The sequence below is a fragment of the Gopherus flavomarginatus genome, chromosome 24 (genome assembly GCF_025201925.1).
Source record: "Gopherus flavomarginatus isolate rGopFla2 chromosome 24, rGopFla2.mat.asm, whole genome shotgun sequence".
Classification (NCBI taxonomy): Eukaryota; Metazoa; Chordata; order Testudines; family Testudinidae; genus Gopherus; species Gopherus flavomarginatus.
The window spans coordinates 5,047,065-5,069,138 of record NC_066640.1 but is presented as its reverse complement, the minus strand read 5'-3'; the positions used below and the strand labels follow the sequence as shown (position 1 = coordinate 5,069,138).

The 22,074-nt window shown below is 50.5% G+C and overlaps 1 protein-coding gene across 1 annotated transcript in view; it reads right to left on the bottom strand.

Annotated features, from left to right (window-relative positions):
• The window catches only part of ONECUT3 (one cut homeobox 3), a 91,396-nt gene extending 77,475 nt beyond the window's left edge, over positions 1 to 13,921 (bottom strand). The window contains exon 1 of the mRNA XM_050933792.1: positions 12,898 to 13,921. Coding sequence (XP_050789749.1) covers positions 12,898 to 13,921 — 1,024 coding nt within the window. The remainder of the gene's footprint in view (positions 1 to 12,897) is intronic.
• Between the last annotated feature and the right edge of the window lie 8,153 nt (positions 13,922 to 22,074).

The window sequence follows — 22,074 nt, the reverse complement described above, 5'->3', positions numbered from 1 at the left end:
ACACAGAAACAAAATCAATGCCCTTCCCCAGAGTATAAACACACACATATAGAGACAGAACCGATATGTGTATACATGATTTAATTACAAATGTCATATATAATTATATATAGTTCACAGTCTATGAGATTAATAGATATTTCCCTAGATATAATTACATAGTTTTTATAGGCACATTTTTAATATTTGCAAAATAATTCGCTTTTCATATATGCCTGCACCATATAATATAATACAACTCACATGGGTATATGAAACCGAAATATGCTGCATGTGACTGTGAGATCCAAGTATCTATAAACACCCACATCCAGTGTATATTTCAGTAATCCGCTCTCTAATGCACACGTTTCGCTGGCTCTCTAACGATTCGCGAATACGATTTTTCAATATATCGAATTGAATTTCGTCAAGCATCATTCAGTATCATGAACTTCAAAACCACCCGATCCAAAAGAAACCGTGAAAATAAAGAGACTCCAGTAACAAGTCCTCCCCATCTCTGTTCAGCGCCGGCATTTTAACAACAAGGATCTCGTTGACTCGCTCATAAATCTGATCAGCAGATCAAATGGTTTCTAAAGGCTTTTTTTTGATTTCTTGCCTGCAAGTGCCTCTCATTGGAGCGGGAGAAGAAAAGCCCGATGATTTATTAGCTGGGTGCTAATTCAAGTTAAGGACAAATAACAAAGGAGAAGGGGCACTGATTGTGTAGCTCAACGGAAACAACTTTGTAATTGACACACACACCCCACAAATGAATTTTCTATTTCTGGATCTATTAATAAATCTTGAGCAAGGATGGATTTGATGCTTTTCTGGTAAATCACCCAGAGGCGCTGGAACTAGGGGTCCCGGGGGTGCTGCCGCACCCCTTGACTTGAAACGGTTTCTATCATATCCAGGGTTCAGCGGCTCTCATCACCCCCACTCTACAAACGGTTCCAGCCCCCCCACCCGAAACTACCTATCGCGGAGGAGCAAAGAGACGCCATGACGTGACCGATACCTGCCTTCAACCACCAAACAAACACACACCAAAGACATTTGGAAACGACAAAATGTGAGTGAGTCGCAGACTTATGGCAGTGGCCTATTGTATTTCAAAATTGTCCTTCCTCATCAAACTGCAGAGACAGTCCTATCTGTATGGATATACCTAGACATGCATGTATTTTTTACCCACACGCATGTAGACACGTATGTGTGCAACGCCTACCTGTTTCTACAATTTTACGAGGAAGCACAAATCTAAAATGTAATGCAGAAATAAAATGCATTTCCAATTCTTTCTCTCTCCACAGAAGCCTATGGAGAGAGGGGCATTGATAGAAAGATATTGAATTGGAAAGGTATTTGATTTAGGATTTTGTTTTAAAATTGGGCTCCGTCGTAAAATTGTAGACACAGTCATACATAATCCCCCTCTGTCTCTCTCGTTATTTTTTCCCTTTCGGTTAAGGATTTATTTGCCCTATTCCAACAGTATTTTCTTTCATCCACTCCCAGAGGCGTTTGGGTGGAACGGATGTTTGTTAATATCTGCTCCGTCCTGCTGCTTCGTGCCCAACCCCGAGTCCTGCCAAAGTTTAGATTCCTTTACTAGTCGCTTCATTTTGCCTGATTTACTAACAAACCCACCCCAGAAAGTCTTTTGATCTTTGCTGGAGAGAAGTGGTGGGGAAATATCCCTGCCTGGAGAGAAAAATCAGCTTGTGCATTTAAACTGATCACACTTTGGTTTCTGAGAAACAGGGGGAGGAGGGAGAGGGGAGATCAGAGACCTGGTGTTTGATATTAAACAATTCTTCGCATATACCGAGATCTTTCATTATATGGTGCTTACAAAGGAATAACACCTTAGTCTACATAATCTATATCTATATGTGATTATACATATAAATGTTTGTCTATCAACCATCACCAATACATATTATCTAGCTAGTTAGCTACATTTAAATAGACACATAAATGTAAATCTCTCTCTCTGTTACTGACCTCTGGTATTTCCCCCCTCCCAAGGCAAAGGAATAGCACATTCCGTGATGAGTCCGCTGGATGAGTCTATAAATGTTCCCGGTCTGTCTGTGTTTTGATGTGTTGCTCACCCCTGACTAGCTGTGTAAAATCAGTAGCTGTGGTTTGGGGCTTCAGGCGTTTTGATGCCAGTAGCGGCTGTGGCTGGGTGGGTCCGGGGGCAGGGAGTGGAGAGGAGACGAGAGAAGCTGCCTGGCCAACAGACAGGCAAAGCCCGGGCTGGGGATCGATACAGATTCAGTTCAAACCATCTCCAGACCCGCTCCGGCAGAACGCCCGGTACAGCCGGGGGTGGGTCGACCAAGGGCAGCCATCGGCACCCGGCGCCAGGCCGAACCGGAGACCAGTCCCTACTCCAGCGCGAGGGGGGGGCCTTTCTCCACTGCCCCCACGCCCCACCCTAGCCCACGCCACGCCACGCCAGGAGCCGACTTGCAAACACGTAACTGCGCCCGGGGAGGTGGCGTGCCCATGTTCTGCTACATTAGCACTTCTGCGGACACACATCGAGATAGAGAACAGGGGGGGAAAGAGAGAGAATTATTAGAGTTGGGGTTTTCAACAGGGCCCAGCTAACACTACTCAGGCTGTGAGCTAGTTCACTAAATGAGTAAGGGACTGATCAATAAAAGTGAGACAAGAGATGTGTATGTAGATAGATAGATAGAGGAGGTTTCTGGGAATGGATAAATAGATAGATGGAGTGGATGGGGATAGAGGGCGTGGAGGGAGAGATAGATAGAAGGAGTGTATAGGAGAGATGGACAGATACTCATGGGGATAGATAGACAGATGGGGTGTAGAGGGATAGATAGAGGGGGTGTATGGGGATAGATAGATGGAGTTTCTGGGGATAGATAGTTGGAGTGGATGGGGATAGAGGGCGTGGAGGGAGAGATAGATAGAAGGAGTGTATAGGGATAGATAGACAGATGTGCATGGAGATAGTGGATAAACAGAGGTGTCTGTGGTTAGATGTGTATGGGGATAGATAGATCGATTGACTGACGTGTAAGTGGACAGACAGATGCATACATAAAGTGGGTATAGGGGAGAGAGATATTTTTTTTCTGAAACGTTAAATATGCTGCTGGGAAAACACCCCAGTGTGGATGAGCCCGCTCATCCAAACCCCTCGTGGCTATTTACAGGCCTCGTCACTGCCTAGATCCCTGTTGGGCACTGAAACAGACAAGTGGGAAGGCATCTGTAGCAGAGATCAGACAAAGGCAGGAGCTTCCTTGCTCTTTAAGGAATCATCGGTGGTTCTTATGTTATGAGCCGGGGGATGCTTCTAGCCTTCCCGAAGAGCACCTTGCCCACTGCCCCCTAGTGGGAATGCAGTGGGGCCACGCGGGGAGGAGGTGCGCGACTGAGAAATGCTTCTGTAGAAGAACTACAGGACAAGCGGTGACCCGCTAAGGGCCTACCTCGGGTGCCTGTGATGGGCGGAGGGGAACAGAGCCCCAGGTTACTCGAGAAATACTGTCCCATGCGCACAGTCACCTCTGGACCCAGACCTCCATCCATACTGGCTGCTGCGCTCTGTATGGGTGTCCTGGCAGATCCCCTGTTACTTCTATGGATTTTGGCTTCGGCCCTACGGGGGCTTTCAACTGCAAGATCTTTTCTAGCCACCCGCCCGCCCTTGGGCTGTTGGAAAGACCCCTCCCGTCGCATGTTAGTTGGGCGAACTGCCCGCCATTGCTCATCCCCAGCGCATGGGGGTTCCCGGTCTCCAGTTCCCCTTTGGAGGCTGCTAGGAGCTGCTGGGGCCTTGCCTCCAGCTCTGGTTCCCCTGCAGAGCTGCCCGCAAAGGCGATCAGAACAGGCCGTGGAAGGGGAGTCAGATAGACCCTAGGAGGGGAGCACCTGGGAACCTCTCAGCTCATTCTGGTTCACTAGAGCTCCTACCCTCTGCTCGCTCATCCTGGGACCTATCTCCACACCCCGAACCTCTGAGCAGCTTCACAGCAAATGAATCCACCCGCCAGGGTCAGGGTTTTCTTCTTTTCCCAGTGCGGAAAGCCTCCTCTCCCCCCAGCCCCAAAAGGAATCTATTGCGAAGTGCATGCGGGGTACTAGTCACTCTTGGTCTGAGATCGGATCGTTCACAACGCTTCAGAGGGAGGATCTGGATACAGTAGTCAGGGAGAGATTCCCCATTTGCCTCCACAACATCCAGTCTAGGGAAGCGCCTGGATGTTGGGCATCAGCATCATTTGTGTGGGGTGGGGTCCTTCTGAGAGGGGATTTAGCTCCTTACTGCCAGGGCCTCAGGTGGTGTAAGCCAGAATAAATCTGCTAACTTCAATGGAGCTATTTCAGTTCACCCCAGATGAGGATCTAGCCTGATAACTATTGCCAAGTGTGGACAGTCCAAGCGATGCTCCCTGAAACAACTGGCTCCCTGGGGCAGAGGGGTACAAGAAATGGTCTCAGTATAAAGTCATCTCTGGCGCACAGCGCATACATGACGGGATGTGATGTGAGGAGTGGACGAAATGAGGAGGGTTGTTAATTGCGCAGTGGTGGTGTAATGAAAGGGGTGGGAGTGAATTAGGATCACATGGGGCGGCAGCTGTGGATTTTAGTGGTTCAGTGTAACTTGATTTTCGGATTGTTTTAAATATTAGAAGGGGCACCCAGCGCATGACATAGGGTGTTCTAAAAAATCTAAATAAAAATATATTTAAAAATGACATGTTGTCTGGACGTTCATAAAGGATGACCTGGGACACCCACTTTAGGTTTTCCCACAAAATACATTGCCAAATGTACCCTGATAAAACCATCCTACAATCGCCAGGCTGCACAACGCAGATTCACACGCACCAGTGCACACACAAGTGCACAAACCCAGGACACGCACATGTTCACGGGTGTAACATTCTCGACGTGGCTTCTTCTCTGTGTCTATTGTGTGCTGGCCTGCACGAATGTTCACGTTTAGTTTACACGTCTGGTAATGAATCTTCTCCCTCTCTCCACACACGTTGTTTGCAGTGTTGGTTCCAGGATATGAGAGAGACAAGGTGGGGGAGGTCATGTCTTTTATAGGACCAATTTCTACCTGTGAAAGAGATTAACTCTTCTTCAAGCCCTGCAGCTGGTCTCTTTCACCAACAGAAGTTGTTCCAGTACAAAGGAATTACCTCACCCACCTTGTCTCTCTTACACACACGTGTGCACAGTTATGCCCATCCACATGTGCACACTCACACACATATGCACAACAGAGAGAACCTCCACATCGCTCAGCCTCTGGGTGCGCTGTGTATTTGGCTCAGCGTCTTTGTGGGTGTGTTGCAAGTGAATCTGCGTCTGGAGGAGAGGTGTACTCGTGTATCTCTGTGTAACTGCACTATACCCCGCTGTGAGTGCTTGTGCGGGTGTGTCTGGGAGCCCTTCTGTTTGTGCACCTACCCCAGGGTCCCACTCCCCCCTTAGCCCCCACCCCTCTCTTCCTAAGCAGAGTCCGAATCGGACCTAGGCAGGGCAGAGAAGACAAAAGTTTGCAGGGGTGTATCGGGCCGGGGGAAGATTTTCACGAGACAGGCAGAGGTAGCGATGGACGGGCAGGCGAGAGAAGGGTCCACCGGGCTAAAAGAAACCGACCACCCCCGGGGGGGGGGACAGCCGCAGCTAGAGAGAGACATCCCCCCCCACCAGGAGTCCAGCCTAGCAAGCTGGCTCCCCCCAAGCCAAACAAACCCGCCTGCCGGCGCTCGGAGCCGCGGCCGCGACCAGGGCTGTGTTCGAGCCCGGCTGAATAATTAATGGTTCAGCTGCACGTCGGCCAGGCGCTGCGGCTGGAAGGGGGAACTGGAGTGGAAAGGAGAGAAAGGCACCAACAGCCATTTTCAAGGGGCCCAGCTTGTTTATTGATCTTCCATTTACTGGCTCTAACTCATACATCAGGGTGGACTTGTGAACCCGGCCCAGGGACTGCCCCGCGGGGGGGGGGCAGGTTGGCTGCAAAGCTCCACCTCCCCCAAATGTCAGAGCCCCCTTCCCTGCCCGGGGGCTGGTCCACCGGCCGGCGGGGCAGGTCTGGGGGTAAAGGCCTGGTAGATGGAAACACCTCCCCCTGCAGTTTTCTTCTCTTAGAGGGGCAGGTCTCACGTACTGCCAGGGGCTGGGTGACTCCCAGGGTCTTTATCCAGCTCGCCTGTCCTTCCTCGCCCTTCACTATTTGTATCAGATACATTGTCCCCTCCCTCTGTCATCAGCAATACACACCACACTGTGCCTCCCTCTGTCACCACAAACACAAACGCCACTTGGCCTCCATCTGTTACCACAAACACAAACCCACTGTACCTCCCTCTGTCACTACCAATACACACCCCACTTGGCCTCCATCTGTCACCATCACCAATACACATCCCACTAGGCTCCTTTCTGTCACAACCACCAATACGCACATAACTGCCTCCCTCTGTCACCACCAAAACACATCTCATTGTGCCTCTGTGTGTCCTCCTCAATAGACATCCTACTGTGCCTCTGTCGATCACCACTAACACACACTCCACTGTGCCTCCTCATCACCACCAGTACATACCCCACTGTGCCGCCCTGTCACCACCAATACACACCCCATTAGCCCTCCCTCTGTCACCGCCAATACACACACCACTCTGCCTCCCTGTGTAAGCACCAAGAAACGACCCACTGTGCCTCCCTCTGGTACACTAAAATATACAGCACTTTGCATCTGCCTGTCACCACCAACAGACAACCCACTGCATGTGCCTGTCACCACCAATAGACAGCCCACTGTGCATCTCTCTGTCACCACCAATACACACCCACCGTGCCTTTCTCTCACCACCAATACACACTCCACTGTTCTTCCAGCTGTCACCACCAATACACACCCCACCAGGCCTCCCTCTGTCACCGCCACCAATATACACCCCACTAGCTCTTCCTCTGTCAGCAGCACTAAACACACCCAGTGTGCCTCCCTCTGTCACCAACAACACACATCCCACTGTACCTCCCTGTCACCAGCAGAACACACTCCACTGTGCCTTTCTCTCACCACCCATACACACCTTACTGTGCTTCTATCACGACTACCAGTACACACCCCACTGTGCCTTTCTCTCACCACCCGTACACACCCCACTGTGCTTCTGTCACGACTACCAGTACACACCCCACTGTGCCTCCATCTATCACCACCATTAATACACACCCCACCGGGCATCCCTCTGTCACCACCAACAATATACACCTCACTAGCTCTTCCTGTCAGCAGCACTAAACACACCCACTGTGCCTCCCTCTGTCACCAACAGCACACATCCCACTGTGCCTCCCTCTGTCACCAACAACACACACCCCACTGTGCTTTCGTCACCACCAATACACACCAGCTGTGCCTCCCTCTGTCACCAACAATACACATCCCACTCTGCGTCTCTCTGTCACCACCACCAATATACGCCAACTGTGCCTCCCTCTGTCACCACCAATATACACCTCACTAGCTCTTCCTCTGTCACCACCAATATACACCAGCTGTGCCTCCCTCTGTCACCAACACACATCCCACTCTGCGTCTCTCTGCAACCACCACCAATACACACCAGCTGTGCCTCCCTCTGTCACCAACACACATCCCACTCTGCGTCTCTCTGCAACCACCACCAATACACACCAGCTGTGCCTCCCTCTGTCACCAACAACACACATCCCACTCTGCGTCTCTCTGCAACCACCACCAATACACGCCAACTGTAGCTCCTTCTGTCACCAGCAGAACACAGCCCACTCTGCCTTTCTCTCACCGCCCACCAATACACACCCCACGCTGCCTCCCTCTGTCACCACCAACACCCCCAACCCCATCCAGCCTTCTTCCTTCTGCCCTCTCCGCCCACATCTAACCCCCTCAATTCTCCTTGGGTTGCTTTGCTCAGCTGGGTCTCTCTTTCCTTTAGCTACAAGTGGCAGGAGACAGATCGGTGCCTTAATCCCGCCCCCCCGATTCATTCCTTGCTGGCTTCCCTCCCTACCCTGGTTCCGGGTCTCGCCCCACACACCCGGCTCGCCTCTCGGCCAGGGGCCGGCAGGGGTCCCTGCTCACACCTCCGAGCTGGGCTGTTTCGATCCCCTGTTTGCAAAGTCCCCAGCCCGGCGCACTGGCTGTCGCTTTGTACTTTGGCTCCGCCATCGATTTTCTGTGCCTTGTAGCCGGTCTCAGCCATGTATGATTCAATATCGCAACCCGTGTCCCCCCCCCCCCCTCATTCGCCCTCAAAATACAGCTGTGCTCTGGTGCGGGCAATCTGAACAGTATCTGAAGTCGGTTTAAAAACGGCAAAGGATGCGGGGGGGGTGAGTTAGGGAGAGTCATTGGAAGGTATCGATTGGAGCGGCGGAACCAGGCCGCCCCCTCCCCCAGACCAAGTCCCCTGGCCACCTGCTGACGCTTTTTAAAGGCGATCGGAGGGGGGAAGCCTGCAGTGTGTGCAGCTCAGCCGAGGGGGGAGCAAAGCCAGGAGTGCCCACAGTCACTAAAACAACACACAAGCAACCCACCGGCCAGGAAACACAGGGAAAACCCGCAGAAACAGAACCAACCCCCGGGGTGTCGCGCCTCTCCAGAGAACCTACATCTCCTGCTCAGCTGGCATGTTTCCTGCTCCGACCTTTGCACACACATGTGCACGCAACATGTACCCAGAGGTAGTCATCCATGGGCCTGCGCTGGGACTCTGGAAGTGCTGGGAATGCAGAATTAGGTTCTAGGGGGTGTATGCTTTTATAACCCCCTGATGCGCGGGGATCTATCTAATCCGGCTAGCTAGGACTTGGCTTCTCTTTCCCGCTTCCGCACAAGTACCAAAGCAGTAACTCTCTTGCGTTCCTGCCTTTCTTCACCCCGACAATGATTCCAACAAAGTTTTGAAATCAGGCGCCGGGGAAAGGTGCCCTTTGAAATTACACCCTCGCCCTCTAAGTACACAATGCCTCTACCAGCACATAAGCTGCCATTTTCAGCGACTCCTCGGGCTTTTTAAAAATACTGCTTGGTGGCCTTGTCTCACCCTCTCTAGTCCTAATTAACAAGGACTCTCAAAATTCCTTCCACATCCCCAAACCCACTGGCGGAGCGTTCCCAAACGTAGACAGACAATCCCTTCCCTAACCGATTGGCAAACGTCATTTGCAAGAATGTCCTCTAAGGTCGGGTTTGGGTTGCGATTTTCATGTTATATTTTCCAGAAACACCTAGCGTTTTACAATCCGTTTTACCTTTTGGTTTGAAGAACGTGGCATTTTCCTGCTAATTTGGAAACAAAACAAAACCTTCCAGAAAAAAAAAATCAATGTTCATCTTTCTTAGAATTGTAATGCATGTTTACAATGCAGTGCATTTAATATGATGCAGTATTTTGATTGTAACCATAGAATCACAGATAATAATCCGCCTTATTTTGTATGTTTTATTTTGGATATGTAGCATAACTGATATTTAAACGGTTGCTATTTCCTGCCATGTAATATAGACGTATTAATTTAATAGAACTGAATTTTATATACGTAACATAGCTGATATTTTAAAATCCAATGCAACACGTTGCATAGTATGCACTACCTTACTTTTCTTTTGAACCGAACTATATTTTAATATATGAAGCAGAGAAGGTAATTAAATGTGTATCCAGCAGATTTTGACTTAAATCCGTGAAAATCACCCAGGGCAAATAACCTCACCAAAAAAAATGATAAGAGGAATCCCTAATTTCATTTCAACTCAAAATTCAAAAAATGATTTAAAAAAATAACCATGAAGAGTGACCCTCTTCCAACAATACTGTGAGTTCATTTAATGGAGGGTTTTTGTTAAATCTTGCAGGTAAAATACAGGGCCATATATTTACATCTAGAACCCACCCCCTCCTTGAATCTTCAAGCTTTGAAATTTTATTTTATTTTATTTTATTTTATTTTGGCGAGTCAGAAATAAAACACCAACTGCTCAATTAGATTGAACAACGGGGGTACTTAACAAGCCAATCGTGGCAGTGTTTAAATCTTTATTTACCAGAACCTTGTAAAGGCAGGAATAATTTGCATTCTATTAACTGCTTTTCAATAGGGCATCGACTGGAACTAAAGGATGCCACGATCTTGCCCTAATTAAAGAGCAACTGAATTACACTAAATACATATGAATACTGCTGTCCCCCCATAAATAACCCCAGACATCTTGCTATATGTGAGAAGCGCTTCATCACATTCGCCCAGGATCTGCTTGGAGCTCAGATACACTGACACTAGATGGCCCACAGGTCATGCGAATTTTTTTTTTTTTAAATAGCCTAGTCCATCCCCTTTGAGGCCACCAGACACAAACTATCCACAAGATCGGCCCCACTGGGGCAGGCCAATGGTCCATCTAACCCAGTCTCCTGTCGCTGGCAGTGGCCAATGCCAGGTGCACCAGAGGGCACCAACAGAACCGGGCAATTTCCAATGATTTATCCCCCTGTAGTCCAGTCCCAGCTTCTGGCAGTTCTGAAGTCCAACCCAGAGGACTTCCTTGTCATTTAGCGTCTGAAGCAATCCTGTTCCCTTAGCAGCAGGCAGGTGGGTTAGAGCAGAGGGGGGAATAAACTGGTAAGAAGCAATCCTGAGAACACAGGAGAGAAGGGGGGGGGGGAGAAGGGGAAAGGGTGCAGTTGCCTATAGCATACCCATGGCTGTACCAGCCAAGAGACTCTTATTTCTGGAAAGAGTCCTGAGGTTGTAGAGAACCCCGAGCCCATGTGAAAAACGTCCTCTGCCCACAACAAGCAGAGAAAGCGAAAGTCGGTGATTCACAAGGAGGTTTTCATCTCACTTATGAATATCTTAAAGAGCTCGCTGTGTTTCCACATGGAGAAAATCGATCTGGGTAAATACATTTCACCTTGTGTTCTGGGTCCGTAACAAGCGAATTGCATCTGTGTTTACGCTGCATTATAAATGATCATAACAACCAGTATAAAACCCAGGGTTCTGTTATGCAGACACACAAGCAGAAGAGAAAGAAACTCTCTCTGTTTGTCTTGACGGGTATGTGGAGACGTGTGTGTGTATGCAGAAGAGAGGAATATTTATCCACACTTTGCCTTCAGACTGTGTCATTTATAAACACATAAAGACATGAGTATGACTATATATATGTGTGTGTGTATACACTTTGCATTATACACACACACATATATATACACACACACACACACATACACATATATATACACACGCATTCTGTATAATGTACATAATACACGATGCATACTTAGTTATAATACACGTTTCATGGGACTATATGTTTAGCTGTACGCATCATGTATGATACATGTCATACAGACCGTATGCATGTATTTTTCTAGACAACCGTGTTTATAATCATGACATCCACACGAGGCTTTAGACTGGAAGCACAAATTCCACCCTAGTGGAGAGGTGGGGGGTGGGGGGAATATGTAGAAATTCTATCAATGCAATTTTAACCTAAATCTTAACACAGAGAACCAGACCCCACATCTCCCAGGATACACAGAAATAATTCACAGTTCACAGTTCGCTCTTTGGGGTCTCTCTGCTCTGTGCTATAGGCCCCTGGAGCGCAAGAGGCAATGTGTCTTGTCCCCCAGTCCTAAGACCAAGTCTGGGTGCATTTATTTGTGGGTGACTGTCCATTCATTTAAAATGAAGTCAGGGCTGCATCAGCATCTGAGCCGTGATGGTTTGGGTCCCTGCCTCGGCCTTTCAGAGCCAGACAGCAGCATCTCCCTGCTAGCAAAGCCCCCTTCGCTCGCAAGAGAAACCCAGACTGGGAGAGCACCGCGTCAGATAGATCCCAAATGCAAATCATTGCCCGGGCTATAGAGAATTGATTGGCGGTAAAATGAAGAAGCTATCCTATCGATCCATGGGGCAGGCAAGGGAGGAGGGGAACAGCTGAGTTTGGACTCATTCAGCAGCATCCAGAAGCAGGCCTCGGGGTTTTCTGTGTATACAGACCGTTTAGATCTTACCAGGGTAACTGATTTACCGCTATGTATTTAGGGTGGCGGGTCCAGGCCTGTTTTAAGCCCCTCCAATGGACCAAAAAAACAAAACCAAACCCTGAGAAGAACAGGTAGGTAGCTAAATAGCTGTGTAGAGACACATAGATAGGTAGAGGGGGTGTATGGGGATAGATAGATAGATAGATAGATAGATAGATAGATAGATAGATAGATAGAGGGGGTGTATGGGGACAGATAGATAGATAGAGGGGGTGTATGGGGACAGATAGATAGATAGATAGAGGGGGGTGTATGGGGATAGATAGATAGATAGATAGATAGATAGATTCTAAATAACCTATGGCATTTGCACCTCTGATTCCTTTGACCTATGATCTTTATATTTCAGACTGTCAGCAGCAGGCTGGTCGGAGGAGGGGATTTTGAGGAGGGGGAAAGGGTGAGGTTTATGATAAATATGATTTGCTTTTCCATGTGATCGGTTAAAGACTTGAAACAACCGGTAACAGAGAGAGAGTGCGAGAGAAAAAGAAGGATTCAGCTACCCAGTGCGGAGCAGTGAAAGGAGAGCACACCGTGTGTGTGTGTGTGTGTGTGTGTGTGTGTGTGTGTGTGTGTGTGTGTGTGTGTGTGTGTGTGTGTGTGTGTGTGTGTGTGTGTGTCCAAGGAGAAGCACGGATCGGATTTTTGCAGTCGGTACCGATGTGCGCGTGCAGAGGGTGCCTTTGCTGCGGGTGTCCGGGCAGACCCACCCCGGTCCTTCGGGTTTCTAATCCCCCCGGCCCAGTCCCACCACCCCCGCGCCTCCTCTGCCCCCTACCTGCGAGCCGCAGCGCCGACATCCTCTGGAACTCAGGCTCCTGCAGCCACTTCCACATCCTCCGGAAGGTCTCCCGCCCGGATTTCAGCTTACTCCAGGGTTTGGGGTTGCGCAGCAGGTCGGACAAGGTGCCCTGCGACCGGCACAAGATCCGCTGGGCGAAGATGGCCTGGGGGATGCTGTAGCGCTTCAGCTCGGCCGTGATCCTCTGCGCCACCTCCTTGGTGTTGATCTCCTCCACCTGCCCGGAGCCGCCGGCCTGCGAGCCCGAGGCGGACGCCTGCCTCTCCCGCTCGCCCAGGAGGGAGCCGTTGGGCTGGCCGTGGGGGTGGCCCTGGTGGTGCATGGCGTTCAGAGGGGGCATCATGCCGGCGCCCGGCGCGCCCAGCCCGCGGGCCAGGTGCTCCTCGCTCCGGGAGAGCATGGCAGCGTGGGAGTCGAAGCCGCTGGGCGAGAGCATCTTGTCGCTGGCCAGGTGCCCTCCGGGGCCGTAGGGGGCCAGCGTCTGCTGCGCGTTGTGCAAGGGGCCCAGGCCGTTGGGCAGCGGGGAGAGGGGCTGCCCCATGGCCGGCATGTCCTTGGGGTAGTGGCTGTAGAGGTTGCCCATGGAGGAGAGGCTCCTCTCGTCCCGCATGAGGGTGAAGCTGCCGCTGACGCTGGCGGGCAGGCGCTGGTGCGGGTGGTGGTGCGGGTGCGGGTGGTGGAACTTGTCCGAGACGGTGGAGATGGGGGGCAGGTGCTGCAGCGGGGTCAGGGTGGTGTAGGTGCTGCTCAGGCTCATGCCCGAGGGGGACTCGCACGCCATGCTCATGGCCGGGTGCAAGGGGCCCCCCAGGCTGTGCTCCGGCCGGTAGTCCCCGGCGCCTTCCAGGATCGAGGCCATGCTGGACACCATGGCCGGCCGGGCGTGGGAGACCAGGTTCCGGTGGGCAGCCGGCCGGCCGTGGGCAGGGCTCATCAGCTCCCCGGCCTGCGAGTGGGACACGCCGTGCAGGCTGCCCAGGCTCTCCATGGTAAGTTCCATGCTGGCCCCCCCACCCCGCCCGCGCTGCCCGGCTTAATTCAGAGCCATCGATCTGCCCCCAGCGCGCAGTCAATCCAGCATGGCTTGGTGGGGAGCCTGGCCTCCCTCCCGCGCGCCTGGCTGCCCCCCTCCCGCCCCCACCCCCTCGCCATACAACGCCCGGCCTCAGTGGGTGCGTGCCGCTCGCCCGGGCTCTGCCCCGGCTGCTGGCAGTGGCAGCCCGGGCTCTCCGCGCTCTGCGGCCGGCGCTGGGAAAGCTGCGGATTGCATTGAATCCCGGACCTCCAGCCAGCCTCAATCTCACAGCCAGCAGGGCCTGACGTCAGCAGCTCCTGGCTCGCCACACAACCTCCCCCCCCCCCCCCCACGCCCCCTCTCTCTCCCCCCCTCCCAGCTAATCTGGTGAAACTGTAACTTGATGGCAACGTGCAATTGGAAAATAAATGAACTTCTGCTTTTCTGGACACCTAGCGCTCTAACCTCCCCCCCCCGGCCCCCAGCCATGTACACACCTCAAGTGCAACCTGTCTCTCCTCCCTCCCCGCCGCCCTGTGCAACAAAGCCCAGGCGTGTCTGAGTGCAAACCCGGAGCCGCGTGTCAAAGAGGAGAATTGATCGGATTTGAAATATATAGAAAAATGTAGATAGCAAAGAGACCGTTTGCACGCGCTGCATTGGTGTAACACACACACACACACACACACACACACACACACACACACACACACTAATCGATGATTAATGCCCTGAAGCGGAGGAGGGAGTGGAGGAAAAAATATTCTAAAGGGATGTGCATAGGAGAAAAAAAAGTTGACAATTGTGGATTCAGTTTTAGTTAGCTTATTTCTCTGTTTATTATAGATCATACAGACTCAACTGTATATGATATATATAGCTCTGAGGTTAGCTAATTTCTATATCGATCGATCAATCGATGCACATGCAGGCTATTCCATAGAGATGTGTGTGTGTGTATGTGTGTGTGTGTGTGAGAGAGAGAGAGAGAGAGAAAGAGAGAGTGTATCAGCGCGTGTGTGTGTCAGTGTGTATGTGTGTGTGTCAGAGTGTGTGTGTCCGTGTGTGTGTGTTTACATACATTCACGATCTCTTTCCCTGAGGGCTCTTGGGGGGAGGCGGGCGGGGCTCTGTTGCGCAAGTGGAGGCATTGGAAGACACACACAGTTGTGCCCTCTGACAACCCCAGGCTAACGGGATTATCCCACCTGGGCTTTTCTGCTCGGCCTCTGGGGATTGCAGGCTCGCGGGCAATTTCGGGTCTGTCCCCACAGGTATCGATCGCTCCAGATGAGGAGAGGAGAAGAAATACCTCCTGGCTCTCTTCCTGGGGAAAACCGGGGTGGGGGGGAAGGAGCGGGTCAGCTCTGGCTCTCTGGGCACCTGTGGGCACCCAAGGGACACCGGATTCCACTTCGGGCTGGCTGCTTCGCTCCGAGGCAAAGGGCTGTTCACACAGCCAGGGCAGTGGCCAGGGAACGTGGTAACCCGCGCTGGGAGGTGGCTGTCAGGAACTCCCTGCAGACCGCTACGGCCGGGGTGTGTGTCTGGGTGTGAGATTGCAACGCATGCACATGTGCAGACAGACACACACAGCAATAGGCGTGCGTTATGCACGTACCACCGGGCGGCCTGTAACCAGCAGTAACTTTACTCGGGTGAGTATTCCTCCCGACTTCCGCAAGGCTACTTACAAACACAGGTCCTTACGGGTTTGCGCCATAGAATCCAAGAGTTGTTTGCCTTGTACGATAGATAGATAGATAGATAGATAGATAGATAGATAGATAGATAGATCGTATGGGTTGTATGGGGATAGATAGATAAATAGATAGATGGGATGTATGGGGATAGACAGATAGATAGATAGGGGATAGATGGGGATAGATAGATGATGGGGTGTCTGGGGGGGAAGGAAGGAAAGAAAGAAGGCAGGCAGGCAATTGGTTTTCCGGATCCAATCAGTGTTTTGGTCATCTTTAAAACCTACTTACGTGTGACCCCCCGTCAACAGCACAATAGCTGACAAAATTAAAAAGACAATATTTCCGCAGCAGAAATAGGTTGCTCCCTGGAAATCAAAGGCTGGAAGGAACCAACAGACTGTACAGACATTGCAATAACGCCCACACCTCTCTCCCTTTAAACAACTCCTGATCTTTACATTCAGCTCAGACACATACATTGAACAGAATCTTAGAAAGCGAGACAGTAGGTGAGAGACAATCAAACACAGACATTTAGCTATAGCCAGGCGGGCAGACAACATGTCATCTCTCGCCTTTCTAGGGAAAAAGCACTAGTGACATCCGAGACCATTCTTTGGCTAAAAAGAGAGGAAGAGCAGACAAAAAAGGACAAGGAATGTAGCTTGCATGGAGCCTCTGGCTAATATTTAAATTGATATTGAAACAGTTCCAATATTTTCAGTCTGTTCTGAGTCCTTTCAGGTCAATATATGCTGGTTTCCAAAGCTTTATTGGACTATGTAACAAAAATCTATAGCTTACCGTTTTTAAAGCATTACTAACTATTCTGAAGCTTTGGATTTAATAAGCGCCATCAATAAAGGACACGTCTATTCCTTTGGAAATCATCCTCCAACCCTCTAAATCTATTACAGCGGCCTGCATGAGACCAAATAATTGTAATGAGTTGGGGGTGGGGGGAGAGAAGTCTCCATTTAGCTGCTATTGACCCAGATGCATTGCACCAACTATCCCCCCAAACCAACACCACACATGCAATTTATGTAGGAGAAAAGTCATTCTGACGTGCAGTATTTTATTTTAATCATTGCCAGTTTTTCTCGCTTGAACCAGTCCTTTCCCCTGGAATCCCTGGTCAATTCCTTTCTGGAAGGCAAACTTCTGAGAAGGGCGAAGAAGATAAGCAGGCACCCAGAGATTAGGGGTTCTATTGTGTCGATTGTATGTTTTATATGCTTTTGAATCCCTTAAACATGTCCATTGAAAGCACCTATGTTGCTCACTCTGTATATTCCTGCAGCAGTTTGGGGAATAGGATGGCCATGCTCCAGTACTGCCGCCACAATACTTTGACAAAAAACTCCAAAATGCACGTTTGCAGCTTGCACCTGCTGCGTGTCTTGCATCCATCCCCTTTGACTTCGGGCTTCCACAGATCTCAAGAAACACAGGAGCTGCAGAGACGTTTCATCTGCAACAGCATGAAATGACTGAATTCGTGCATCAGCTGACATATGGCAGCCTCTTGCTGATCTGAAATGGCAAAGGGAGGCTTGAGCTTAATAATTAATACTAATAATTAACAATCATAATGAATAATAAATTTAAACTCTGCTTCAGTGCAGCCGCTCAACAAGCTGTATGAATATTCAATTCCCACTTCATAGCAAACTTTTTTACACAAAATATTCAAAGATGTCTTTATTTTTGCTCTGTTCAGAGAAAAGGAAAAAGCCTTCTTGCTAACAAACTGGCAGGCTTTCACTATAGAACTGCTGAGACTGAATACAACTCTTGCTTTTCTTTTTGTTTGATAGCAATATAAAATCAGTCCCACAGCGAGCCATCTCCTTAGTCCTTGGTAGGCCCCTTACATGCGAAACAACAGCAGCAACCTGGAGGGAAGTGGTAGAGAGGCTCGTTGTTTTCCAGATCTCACTGAGAAGGAAGAAACCTGAGATGGATTGTACCATCAATTTCTCCTCTTCAGCTGGGCAGGAGACTCCCTCATAGGGCAAAGGAGATAGTGGTTCCATGCGCTCCCCCTCATTCCCATTACTGAAGGGGCAACTTCTTATTCTGGAGAATGACCATAAGAACATGAGAACGGCCTTGCTGAGTCAGACCAAAGGTCCATCTACCCCAGTGTCCTGTCTTCCAACAGTGGCCAATGCCAGCTGTCCTAGAGGGAATGAACAGAACAGGGCCATTGTCAAGTGAGCCATCCCCTGTAGCCCATTCCAAACATCTGGCAAACAGAGAGACTAGGGACACTTCAGAGCATGATTTTTTCATCCCTTTTCCCCCTCGTTGTAGGTGTCCCAGAAGCATTTGAAATGTCCCTGAGACCAGGCATCAAGGAAGGATGGTTTCCCTACAACCTACCCACCCCCAAACCCCTCCCGCTCCACTTGTGTGAGCCCAATAGGTGGCAGAACCCCGCAGTGGCCTAGAACCGGTTGTGGACAAGGGAAACGGGGGTGGAACATGGCACTCCCACCTCTTGCAGCCTTCCTCCATCCAGAGCAAGGGTGTCGGTGATGGCCCAGAGAGACATCATGAAACAGGGCCCCAAGGATTTGGAATTTCTTCTCTCTCCCCCGTCCCAGGAAGTGGGCGCCTTGGAGTCTTGGAGAACGTCAGGGTCATGACACTGAAGCACCAGGTGTGTGAATAGGACAGTGTTTTAAAAATCCCCAAGAGCTAGCAGGGAGGTCTACAGTCTGGGAAGCATATGCCACCTCTCCCCACATTTCTCCAGCATGCAAGGCCCCACCTAGTGCCATAGGGCTCCCAAGGCCCTTGTCACAAGCAGGTGGTCACTGGTGTCTGGGCTCACTCTCCCCACATTATAACTCTAGGACATGGGTTCACAAACTTTTTTTTTTTGCTGGAACACCCTTTGTAAATATTTCAGGCTGTAACAACCCTCCCACCCCCCCCCCAAAAAAGGGATGAGCCCCCCATACTATACTACCCTTAGTTCTGAGCTGCTGCTGGCGGCATCACTGCCTTCAGAGCTGGGCACTCGGCCAGCAGCAGCCAGTCTTGCAAACCCCCTACAATAGTCTTGTGACCCCACTTTTCGGTCAGCTGGAGAAACGCTGCTCTAGGAAAAGCTCCAATCCTCACTCCAAAGTTTGGGGGAGGAGCAGAAGATGCACTACAGCTGCCCTCCCCTAGAGGACAGAATACCACTGAAGGAGCCTGTGTGGCAAAGTCCAGGGCCCCTTAATGTCCAGGAGACCCATCCCCATCCCCTACACCCTGCTAACCAGCTCCTCCAAGTCCCCCAGACTTGGGGACAGAGAACAGATCATTCCGCCCCGGATCTTTATTCAAGCTTTCAGTGTAGCAGCTGAACCTTTAAGGAAAATGATAGCCGAAAGCCCCCTTTCCATGGGCGTTTCTGCACCATTTCGGAGCAAAAAGAAAATGAACAGCTGTGAGAAATCTTAGCGGTTGGAGCCTTGAGGAGGGACTACTTTATAACGAATGTATCCCGCACCGGGAGCACTCAGCCATTGCTCTGTGGGGCTGACATGGATCTGGACCGGATTCTGATTCGTTCCTGGTCTAAATCCGGATTGACACCAGTGCGCCCCAAATCAGAACAGCGCGCGCTCCTAACGCTCCTTTCTGGTGGAGCAGAGCCAAGCAGCAAATGCTGGAAGGTAAACCAGCCCCGTCTTTGCCTAATGCAGACACCTGGTTCATTGTACGGTTGCTTTGATGTTTACTCCTCCTCTGGTCAATAAAGCAGCGTTTAAAATAGAAGAGGAAAAGAAGAAGCCTCGGGTTAGCCGGAGACCGGGCAGAATGCAGCGCTTGTGCATGCGCGGATAATAATAATAATAATTAATCATTAATAATAATTAATGAATAACTCTGATTGCCTCGCCTCACCATGTTGCAAGGCCACAGATCTCTTTCCCTTTTCATGCCATCTGCGAACTTTTTTTTAATTTAGTCATTGTAAATTTCATTTGAGAATACCAGTCACTTTCCGCAGCCTGGTTCCAACTCCTGTAATTCTGCCTCGTCTGGTTTCTTAACTTGGGCTTGAGGTTGGTCAATTTCCACTTGTTGACCGTCAGTTTCCCTTTCATTTTTATGTATTTATCTCATCAATCTCTTGTTCATTTCTTTATTTATCAATGCAAGGAGAGTCCTGTGGGAATCCTTGTTAGCAAGGGAGTGGGAGCTGGATACAGAAGGTTCTGACTCTTGCAGGAACTGAAGCCTCTCAGATGCTTTTGGAGGCTGGGCTGTGGAAGAGGTGTGCTATCGTTATGAGTACCAGGTTCTCAGGGAAACGTCTCTTGTATCCCGTGAATCCGGCATGAAATAGTGTTTGCTTTAAGGAGACTTACACGGAGGATTTGTAGCATAAAGGAATACAACCCCCCCCCCCCCCCCACACACACACACTGAGATCTCTTTTTGATCTTGAAATGGATTTCAGACAGAAAGATTTTCCCAAACGGCCAGCTTGTGATTCAGACACAGGAAGGGAAGAGAGTGGTTCTGGGGAGGCTGGGGGTATCCTAACCGCCAACGAGAAGGATTATGGGACAAAATCCTGTACTGGGTCTGGGGCCATTGTGTGAATATGGTGGGGGCGGGGAGTGGCCCGCGAGATGGAGACTTGTTACAGGTTCTCTATTTATTATGCAAACATTTCTTTGACACTCTCCCGCCCCCCCATTTGCCTTTTCATTCAGGGCCAGTTAAATAGATTTCCCCGTGAAAGCAAAACCTTCCCCAGGCAGCCTAATCACACCCCTTAGCCAGGGAGATGGCAAACTTTGATGGGAAGCGTAATGAATTCCTAGCAAGCGTGCAGAAGAGCTAGCCCTCAGCTAGAAACAGGAGGGAGAACCCAGCAGGGAGGGAACCGGACAGAGATAATCGGAATAAATACAAGACATAGCAAGATCCAAACCCTAATTCAAGAGCAGCCCCTGAAGGAGGGTTTTATTCAACTTTACAAAAAAAAAAGCACATCAGTGTTTGGAAAACATGGCATATAACACAACAGCCATAACACATCTATTTGTCTGGCGTGAGTTCAAGCCTGCAGTCTTACTCCTGCAGAATGTCCATGGACTTCAATGGGCGTTTTGTAGGACGTGGCCCTAAACATCTTGTGTGTGTGTGTTTTATCTGTCTGGACTTGTGTGGCTTGGTACGGAGGTGCACACAACAGGGCAATCGTCTAGTTTAATTAATCGTAATAATGCCTGGAGAGTCTCCCCGGAGTGCTGCAGACTCCTGCCAATTGTTGGCATCTTGGGAAGCCAGAAATTGGGATCTTCTCTTCTGCACAGTAAACCTTTCGCCTCTTTATTTTACTCCGGGGCGGCTAGGCAACTTCGCAAGGGGACTTTTAGCAATTAGTAAAATATCATTGAGCAATGCTTGCGCGTCTCTTCACTCTGCGAGACACCCCATTGCTCCTTCACGATCAATACAATATCATTAGGCGAAAGGTTGGCAAATGTGCTGAGCCATATGGGGAAGAGGGAGAAGGGAAGTTTGGGAAGACGCAGGATTTCTGCAACAAAGTGAAATTCTTCCCCAGAAATGCAGCTCAGGATAGGTGGAAAGGGGGGGTCACAGGGGGTGTCCGAGTCTGGGGGAGTTCTGCTCTGGTAACAAGGGGGTGCTTGGAGTCAATACATGAGCATCAGAAGTTGTCCAGGGCGCTGGAAAGTCTGGGGTGATCAGCTGGTGGGGTTTTGGTCAAAGGAGCATTGTTCATAAGAGAAATCCGCCCCAACGGTCCTTCCCCCCCGTCCTGGGCTAGGAACAGGTCTGTCCGCCGGCTGGTCCTGCTGAGTCCAAAGCAGGGGAGAGGGCAAACCCCCCCCCCCACTTCCGCCTTGCTGGGAGCAGCTCATTCATCCGGCGCTGCCGCTGCTCCTCTTAGGGTTGGGGGGGTTGAATGAGCCTCGGAAATCTCTGGCGGGGGCATCTCAGTTTCTGAAACACGCCCACTGTCACACCCAAATCCCCACTCCCCTCCCTCTCAGCCCCCACCCCCCCACCCCATAGCGTCGGTCAGAAATGTACACTCAGCACAACACAGCGAGAGGCGATCGCCTGGTGAACCACAATCAGCTGCTTCCTGCCGAGTGGAGCCCAGAGCCCCCTGCCCTGAGCCGGATCCGCTGGAGGAAGAGGCGGAAGCCGGGACTCGTGGGACAGAAAGCACAGGGCCGCGTTGAATGGGACAGGGGTGTCGTGCTCCAGAAATCCCTGGGCTGGGAGTAGCTTTTCAAAGGCCACATGCTCCGGGGGCGGAGTGGTGGGGGAGTGTCTCAGGCCCCCCGGATCCATGCTGGGTTTGGGGTGGGGGGTTGGTTAGAACCTTGTTTTCTGCCCAGTCCCCCGGGGAACTCTGGCTGCCCACTTCTCCTCCACCCG